Here is a 9,410-nt window from a genome sequence, read left to right as displayed (position 1 = left end):
TAAAACTAATTTAAAGATAAGCTGAAGAGAGGAACAAACCAAAAAAAATAAATAAAAAAAATCCACACGCACACACAAACAAGCCTCCGAGATAGCAACCAAGTAATGAGCTATGGTACTCTCCTTACCCGTATGAATTTAGAGTTTATATAGTTATTTATATATAGAGACTCACTTTATGGTGATGCATAGCATCCTTATCTCCAGACTGCATTTAATCATCCAAACACCCTCATTAGCATGCCAAACATAAAAAAAAATTATAATAATCAATAACTTTTAATTGCAAACAGACAAACATGGCTCAACAACAAGTGAAAATAGGATAATTGCACTTATGATTTGTTGTAGGTTTTGTTAAACAAGCTTCAGTGTGTGTAGTCTAGAAAAAAAAAATAAAAATACTGCAATCTTTAAACCCACCCCCATTTTGATCATGTTAAACCAAAGTTTGAACAACTTAAGACTCAACAGAAAAACAAAAAAAAAAAAGAAAACAATCCGCATGGTGTAAAACCCAAGGTAACACCAGGCACAAGGCAGACAGGACCGACACCACTTCCCCTGCACCGCCTGATAAGATCCAGTTCATTGTTTAGCTCAAAGCACTTTCTGTAGACACTGTGGGTAAAGTTTGGCCACCGCACATTCAAAATGGCGACCTAAATCCCAAAGACGGTCGGGGGTTTCATAGACTTTGGTCCACGTGTCTGCTGCGTCGTCGTACTGGTAAAGTGAGTTCTTGCGGCTGGTGCGAAACACATGCTCCTCCACCATGACCTGCGTGGCACGTACAAACAGGTGAAGCTTTTCCTGCAGCAGCATGGCCTTGATATACGGGCTTGTGGCTTGGTCAAAGGGCAGATCTCTCTTTCGGCTCCATGTGTTGCTCTCTATGTCATAGACCTCCACTGTAAAGGTGCGCTGGTGGTTCCTGCAAATTCCAGCAATGTAGTAGATGCAGTTCTTATACAAGGCAGCCAGACCTTGACTCCGAGGGACACTCATTGGTGCTAGATGGCTCCAATAGTCCTTCCGGGGGTCGTAGCAGAAGAAACATTCACCTGAAAAAGATTTTTAAAAAATATTTTGACTATAAAGTATAATAAAAATTCTTATACTCTTCTCTTTAAGAGTATAAACTCACCTTGGAGGACGTAGATCCGGTCTTTATATTCCACCGCACTGTGAAACTCCATAGCAACTGGCATTGGACCGACTGCCATCCAACAGTTGTCTCTGGCATCGTAACACTCCACTGACTTTAATGCGTTCCGTCCATCCCCTTCGTAAACTCTGCCTCCTAGAGCGAAAAGTTTCCCGCAGCAGTGCACGAGTCGACATCCTATCCTCGCCCTCAGTAGAGGAGCACGAGGAAGCCATCGGTTTCCTGAGTGCTCATACTGCCAGAAGTCACTCTCCGCTCGATGGTCGATGCAAACCTCGCTGTTGCTTGGTCGGTAGCCGCCGGCGATGTAGATGTCGTTCTCCGGCGACACCAAGATGCCGACCTCTCTGAGATCGTTGGGTGGCTTGCAGAGCTTGAACACCCGTCCTGTGGCTGTGTCCAGGCAAGGCACCGTCTGCTTCTTACCTGAGTGTTTATGGGCCGCGTCGAAGCAGATCACCATCTCGGAGGCTGTCATGCCCAGACGCTGTGGACAGCCGTTTGTGCCAGTGAGACGAGCTTTTGCATCGGCGGGGTCTTTAGAGAGATACAGGGCGCAGGCGAAAGGGGCGGGTATCCGACTGAGAAAGGCCTCATCCAGCAAGGGCAGACGGATGCACAGGGAAAACACCTCGGCGAGGTTGGCTTCACGGCCAGGTCGGTCATGCTCAAGCCAGCGGACAATGCTCTCGTAGACGTGCTCTTCCTTCTCCACATTTAGATCATCGCTGTTTAGAATACTGACCAGCTGCTCCTTGGTCATCTGGAGAAATTCTTGCTCCCTTGAAACACACAGGAACTACCACAAAAGATGCAAAGTTTAGGCCTGCACACAAACACTGATTGCAAAGAGGATTTTTACACGACAAAGGTGACCTATTATGCTTCCTTGAACAGGTCAAGAAAACATACATGTTTTGTATGATAAAACGTATAACACATGTTAATTGCATTTCTTGAACAAAATCAGTGATAATCAGATTTTAGTCTGGTCAGCTCTGCCTGTCTTGATCTACTTTCAGAATAAGCTGCTTCAAGGCCTCTTGTCACTTTAAATCCAAATGAGCTGCTGTTTTCCATGTCAAGTTACATTCACATGTAAAAATGGCTGCAAACAGATGCACAATTATACAACTGCACATCTTTGAGAAGCAGTAGTAGAGCCTCCGACACAACCAACAAGAATGCAGCCAACTGTTCTGATAGAACAGCAACAAAATACTCGTCTTTTGAAGCAGTAAAAGCAGCTGATCAAACATGCTGGAGCTCCGCTTGGGTTCCCAGGTGAAGGCACAGCAATTGTCAATTGACTCAACAATTAAGAGTTTTTTGAAGCGGCTCATTTTCCAGACACCAAAACAACAAAAACAGCTAAAACAGCTAAAACAAAAAAACCCCAAACCCTTAGGTTATTTTTAACATCAGTTGAGACCCAGATGGAAGTACAAAAACATGGAAAAAGTTAACTTTGCATAACAGTTCCCCTTTAAATTATCCTAAATTGTTCAACTGACCTTCTTGCGGATGTAGTCTTGTGAGCGTTCTCTCAACTCCTGATGTCCATATGCATCGGCGAACATGAAGACGCCTATACAGTTTTGAGGGTCAAGTCGGCTGATCATAAACTGGGCACACTGATCCTGCAGAGCAGGAATCTGGAAAATGCTGGCTGCAGTGAACAGAGCCTGGACGTTTGACTCGGAGAGCACGACTCTGGAGGTGTAGGCATAGTCAAGGACAAGGTGCATGGATTCAGATTCCACGCCCACAATTCTGACCTCACGCTGGCTGCTCTCTGTAAGGCCGCTGGTGAACATAGACCTAAAGATGAGACCCAAAAAAAACAAAAACATGAAAATCACGTTTAGCATTGTTTAAACAACTGAAAAGTATTTATGTCAAATCATTTTCAACCTAAAGTATGGGCTGATGGCTGCAAGAACATTCCGGTGGCACGAGAAAGTCTTGCCGTGGTCCACTTCTACGACAATATCTGTGAGTTGTGCTTCATCGTACAAAGCTTTGAGCTGCTGAAGGATGTTGCAGGCGTGGACAGCATCTACCCCATGGTAGTTGGTGGCTGGAGGTGTCCCATTTTGTACTTGTAACAGCTTGCCTACCTCTAAAGAATGATGCAAGGAGAGAAAATTATTTCACCTTTTGAAATAACAGAACTAAAAAAAACCGAAATACCTGGGAAATTAACTTGAACTGTGACAAGTTATGCTAGAAACCAAACCTGCTCAGATTAGGTTTCTGGATTAGAAATTAAGACCACCACTCAAATCAATGCCATGAAAAAGATGGGAAATTTATAATGCCGTTTCAACAGCATCTCCTTTCTTCTCCTCACTCCACTATATCTTACTTAGAAAATCTTTTGAGATATCTCAGCTGAATTTATACTTCTACACCTAAAGCAGAAAACTTAATTTAACTGTGAGATCATAAATGTTTGTGTTTTTTTTTATTAAAATGTCCAAGTCTGAGAACAGATCTCCATTTAAGAATATGTGAATGCATAATAAACTTAAAGTGCTGCATAAGTCTGTATATCCGTGTTTCAGCAAGGGTTGGGTGTAGGTGTCAAGATATAGCACGGGTTTGAATTAAGAACATACAAAAAAAAAAATAATCTATGTAGTTTTGAAACCAAAGCACTGTTGAAATAATCTTATTAAAATGTCACTAAAAGTTAAAAAGAGCTACACATCATACCTCTTCCACATCTTACTAAACCAGTGCTTCTCAATTCCAGTCCTCAGGCCCCCCCTAGCTCTGCATGTTTTAGATGGGTCTGTATTTCAGAACAGCTGATCCAAATGATTGCACGACCTCTTCTGCAGCCATCAAGTGCTGCAGAAGCCCGTTTATCACCCACAGATTCAAACCAGGTGTGTGGAAGAAGGGGAACACCTAAAACATGCAAGGCAGGGGGGCCTGAGGACCGGAATTAAGAAACACTGAACTAAACCCTGCCAGTCAGCTGGCCAATAGAACAGTGGTCCCCCAACCCTGGTCCTCTGCCCTGCATGCTTTAGGTATTTCCCTGCTGCACACCTGGGTTAAATGAATAGGTGATTAACCAACTTCAATAGCAATTGCAGGAATGCAAAGGAGGTAATACAAGCATATAGAGCAGCTGTGCTGGAGTTCGGACTCAAAAACATGCAGAACAGCGGTCCCTCAGGACCAGGGTTGGGGACCACTTCTATAGAAGATTATTTTTGCTTAGAACTGAGACAAATTCAGCCATTTTAGATGGTTCTGTTCACACAGTAAATGTAGTCAGATAAGGTATTGGAAGCACCATTCATTACCCCCCGATTAAAATCTCACTGTAATAAAAATACAAACTATATAGGCAATTGCTTAATGACTGGGTGGAAATAATTAAAAACACCACATTGCAACTCTCAGCACAATTTCTTTCCAATAATTATTTTGGGGAGCCTTCCTACTAGTTGACCTCAAGAACTTGTCAAATTTATACACCTAAATGTTTTCCCCATTTCTGGCTAAGACACAAAGGGACACATAAAGTTAATCTTTTTCATATCTAAAAAGCACGAGGGCTCAGAGTTTCTTTCAAAATCAGAGTCAGATACTAATAGAGACAATGAAGTTCAATGGCTGTAGTGTCAGTGGACTGGAAGTTATTCCGAGTCGTTTTAAAAGGCTAATGTGGGTTGTAAAACTCATTTTCGGTTTTGTTTCAAACTCCGAGTCTAGGTTCAAATCGGGACATGTGCTTAATATGCAAGTTTATAACCCAGTTAATTCGGTGGTGTTTCCTTAAAATAGGAACCTTAAATTACAACATGACTATTATTACATGTGTCAGAGCTGCACGACTGGCCTCACGACGTCTAAACCGCAACTTTGCCGTCTTGGAGAGTCTTTAAGAAGTACTTTAACACATACCTCGTGTTAAGCAACAACAACTCCTTCTTGACAGGACAAAGGCTGGCAATGGATGAATAGAAACTACTGTCTCGCCAGGTGGTAGCTAATTTGCTAACATGTCGAATGCCCGACGTCTGTTTTAGTAGCGAAAAAAAGAGTAAGAACAAACTCTAAGAGTACCGAAGTACTTAAAATTGGGACGGAGTAGCGCAATATGTTCATTATAAATAATTAGCTATACTGCCATTTAAGTTGGAAGACCTGCAAGCTTAACTTTTAGCAGCACATAGGCAGATAGCTAATGTTAGCAAGCATTCTTTGACACAAAATTGCGAGCTACAAGGGACATAAAGTGTTTTTAGTAGCTACATACACATCGTTTAAAACTATAAACCTACATAGCACGACATCACCCAAATGACTGTGTTGATATCATTAATAAATGGTATTTGTCTAGCGTCAGTCTCTTGTCACAAACAAGTGTTTACACAATCAGCTGTGGGTAGCGAGCTAACCGGCCGAAAGTTAGCCACACAGCTAGCGTTAGCAACTTAGCCAAGCAAACGACAAACAACTGTTTGGAGTAGTAATAAAGAGGCATGACTTCCTCCGACGAGTACGCAACGTGTCACGACTTTTAACTCGTCCAACAGGCCGTGCTCGGTTAGTTGCTAAACACACACGCTGTGACTTTAGAAAGCGTTATTTCAATGTAGTCAGAGGAGAAAACAATGAAGACTTTGCTAACCTCCACTGGCAGCCATTCTCCCCAGTCTGTCTCAGAGCAGACCGAGAAACGTCAGGGAGTTTACATACCACCAACGGAAACAAGAAGCGGCCAATCACAAGACGGGCTCTCGTGCGACAGCCAATCAGATCCTGTTTGTCTGGTACAAAGGGGAGAAAAGTTAATGGTGGGTGGCTACGTTTTTCAATAGGGTGGAATTACACACCAGGCTACAAATCAGAGCTGATGCTCATTAACAGGTGCGAGCAAAGTAAGAGAGCAAACCTTGTACCTTAAATTGGTGCTAATTGATTGATAATCTGGTTTGGAATAGTTCTAAAGTTAAATAGCCACAAATCAATAGATAGTTTACATGTGTTCCTTTAAAACCAGAAAGAAGCAAATTTAAAGAAATAGGTCCAGGAAAAGAGGAAAAGTGTGTAGTTTGCTCAATTTCGAGAGTTCTGCACTTAATAAGCTATTATGACTGATATAAAAAAATGAATTAAGTCTTTTAAAAAGAAAAAAAAAGATCAATTGCAACATCACATGATGGCCTGCTTAATTCATAATTTAGTTGGGGAATTCACAGGTTGATTTGATGCAAACGTGCAAACAAAATATTGTTTTATTTACTTTTACGTTTGTGTGTCGTACCTGTCAGATAAAACCTGTCAGATAATGTGAGTAGGAGTGGGAAATGTTAACTAAACATTTTGTCCCTGACATAGTCCGAAGCAGCAAGATCAGACAGGCCGAAGATTTGACAGGGTGTTTTACAAAAGCCAAGCTCTGATGGCTTGTTCTTCAAAACCATAGAACTTTGGGGGTGTATCTCTTCTGCAGTGGTCAGTGGGTATCAGAATTTATTTGCAGACTTAAAAAGTTGGATTTTACATAACAAACTCAACCAATATGGCTGTGGCGTGAACAAATTGCAGTGAATCATTTGGTGAGATCCGAGGATCTCCGTTATGTTTCATACCAACAGTGGACACAAAAAAGAAATAGTGTCGTAAAGAAAAGAGGTTTTTTTACGTTTTAATCTGCTCACAAACAACAACCATGTTTGCCTTGGTTGTCTGACTATTTACTCACTGCTTGACCATACCAGGAAGTTGAGTCATCTTTAATCACCCCTTTCCTTTAATTTAAGTTTCCAGTTGTTTCACAATTCTGGGTCAAAAAGTGTTTCAGGAAAAGTGCTTAGTGGAGAGACTTAGTTGTTTGTTTGTTTTTTCCTGTGGGTCATAAGCAAGCAGGTAGGATGCTTGCTTATCTTTGCTAAGCTCATCCATATTTGTTTCTGCAGCTGATGTTTGCATGTTGCAATGATAGAAAGGCAAATTGTAATTCATTTCTATTTCCTCAGTAAGATTTTTAGTTTTTCTTGCTCTAAAATATAATAATATATTCACTTTAAATGCTCATTTAATTTGAAGTTTCATGACAATAAAATCTAAATCCTAAATTTGAGTGCCTAGCAAATTCCCGCAACTGTTTGTGGGTAAATATGAAACCTTGTGTTTAACATGTTTTTGGTGCAACCCAAACCTGTTTAAATCCTGGTTACAGACACATTCATTCATTCATCCACATTGTCTAACCTTCCCACACAGGGGTCAAAAAGGGACTGTTGTCTATCCACGGCAGGACAAGAGCTGATGTGCGCCCTGAGGAGGTCACCAGTCCAGCAATTCAGCCTTTGTTCTAAAAAACAAAACTTAAGATAAGTTCTGTCAATTCTGACAGAACTCAAGAAATAAGTTTCTTATTCAGGATAATAATTATGGTTCCTGAACTTTAGTCAGAGTTTCTCCATCATCAAACAAAGTTAGACTGGATCGTTGCATTAAAAATGTATGCTATTATCTAGATTGCACACTTCGGGCTCTACTTCCCACGCAGCCTGCAGGAACAATCCTGCGCTCCTGGTGGCAGAGGGAGATGATAATTCATCACTACTTGAATTGTCTGTCTGAGTTGGGACTTTGCTGCAGCGGGTCATTTCATATTCATGCGGCAACACCTGCAAACCACCGGCTGTCAAGAGAAATGGACTAATTGCTGTTTATTGAACACTTTGATTGCGGTGTAATCCCCGGGTGCTGAGGCACTGTTATTTAATCACTTTTTGCTTGTAATTAGAATTCATTCATTAATAGGTTTGTAGGAGAATTACAAAGGCCTGTCTGACAATGGCATTGTTCAAACACATTGCCAACTGCGTCCATTGAATATTAAGTTTTTATAGCTATACGTAACAAAGAACACTCAAAGTCTAGTGATAGGCCTTTTAAATTTTAGCGAAAGTCCTGAGATGCCGGGTCGAATATTTGAAATGAAACCCCAAGCGGCGACGGAAACGGTCGGTTACCATAGAGACTCGATGCAGGCTGATGTGAAGACATTCCTGAATGAAAAAAGTTCTGCAGGTTGCTTGGGAAAGTCCCCATGCTGGTGGGTGGTGAAGACAGGACCGGTGTTGATCCCCTCCCAAGTGGAGACAGAAGAAATATGGTTTCTTTTCATTATTTAAAATAAATGCAAAATGACAATTAAACTTGTATTGCATGTCAGAAAAGTACAAATCAAGGAATGAATAAATAATATGAATTTTAAATCATGAAACGCTTCAAACTAATTTCATCATCACCTCAAGTAACTATCAAATAAATATTTTATATTTTACAGTACTGCTTTTGTTTGCACATAATTCTTATACACCTCCCAGAATATGCAGGTATAGGATTTGTGTCTAATTAGTAAATGCATACAATACAAGTGAGAAATGTACATAAACTCATCATTGGTACGAGTAATACACTACCAACTTTGTAAAATAATGGAAGTTGTCAATATATTTCTATTACATTGGAGATATATTGTCAACTTCGAATGTAATGGAAAATAAAAAATATATTTCTATTTTTTAAATTGGCAAAAAAAAATTACATAGGCCTTTATTTTAGGAAGGTGGCAATATTGATTTTGGACTTTTTAGGATGATTTGAGTAATTTGTTTGTAATAGCAGTGGACTGAAAATGCAACCTATATGCCTCGTTTCTTTCCTCTAGAGGCAAAGAAACTAATATAGACAATATACAGAAGTTAATATAGACAGTAATTGTCTATATTAGCAGCTACAGTTTTAAGTCAATGTGGAAGATGCTGGTTTTGGAGTACTTCATTATTAGTTCATTCTGGCGTTCCTGAAGTTTCTTATTCAGGATAATAATGATGGTTTCTAAATTGTTCCTTAGCAATTTGGGATCTTCCTTTTATCTGCAGATGCCCAATTGGAAAATCGTGTGACATATAACTATTGAACCCCAGAAAAAGAACAGAACTAATATATTGTTTAAAGGTTTGATGTTTATGCTGATCTGTAAACTTTTCACTGGCAGTGTAACAATGTTTTTAAAGTTTTTGTTCTGCTAAAAGTCTAAACAAAATGCATATCCAAATGCATATAAAAGCATAAAGTCAAAACCCATCCACAGTCGACTTGCGGTTTAAATTCAGATTATCTATCAACCATTTCAACATGCAGCAAAAACCTTGCTTCGAACCTGAAAGTACCACCTTTTTTTTTTTTTTTTTTGGAG

At 40.2% G+C, this 9,410-nt stretch overlaps 1 protein-coding gene across 1 annotated transcript; it reads right to left on the bottom strand.

Annotated features, from left to right (window-relative positions):
• Positions 1-260: 260 nt before the first annotated feature.
• kbtbd8 (kelch repeat and BTB (POZ) domain containing 8) lies at positions 261-6,069 on the bottom strand. The gene is made up of 5 exons (XM_044122732.1): positions 5,823-6,069; positions 3,083-3,290; positions 2,683-2,989; positions 1,148-1,967; positions 261-1,064 (listed from the first exon to the last, which is right to left on the bottom strand). The coding sequence occupies exons 1-5, from the start codon at positions 5,836-5,838 to the stop codon at positions 601-603; spliced, it is 1,815 nt and encodes a 604-aa protein (XP_043978667.1). The 5' UTR covers positions 5,839-6,069; the 3' UTR covers positions 261-600.
• Between the last annotated feature and the right edge of the window lie 3,341 nt (positions 6,070-9,410).

This window comes from Gambusia affinis, linkage group LG07 (assembly GCF_019740435.1).
Source record: "Gambusia affinis linkage group LG07, SWU_Gaff_1.0, whole genome shotgun sequence".
In the NCBI taxonomy this organism is placed as follows: Eukaryota; Metazoa; Chordata; class Actinopteri; order Cyprinodontiformes; family Poeciliidae; genus Gambusia; species Gambusia affinis.
The sequence above is the reverse complement of the archived record's forward strand: the minus strand, read 5'-3'. Positions and strand labels throughout refer to the sequence as shown.

Coding starts and splice junctions, on each gene's coding strand:
- kbtbd8 (XM_044122732.1), bottom strand. Junction 2,990..3,082: donor GCCATCAGCCCATACTTTAG/GTTGAAAATGAT, acceptor TCTCATCTTTAG/GTCTATGTTCACCAGCGGCC. Junction 1,065..1,147: donor CCGGATCTACGTCCTCCAAG/GTGAGTTTATAC, acceptor AATCTTTTTCAG/GTGAATGTTTCTTCTGCTAC.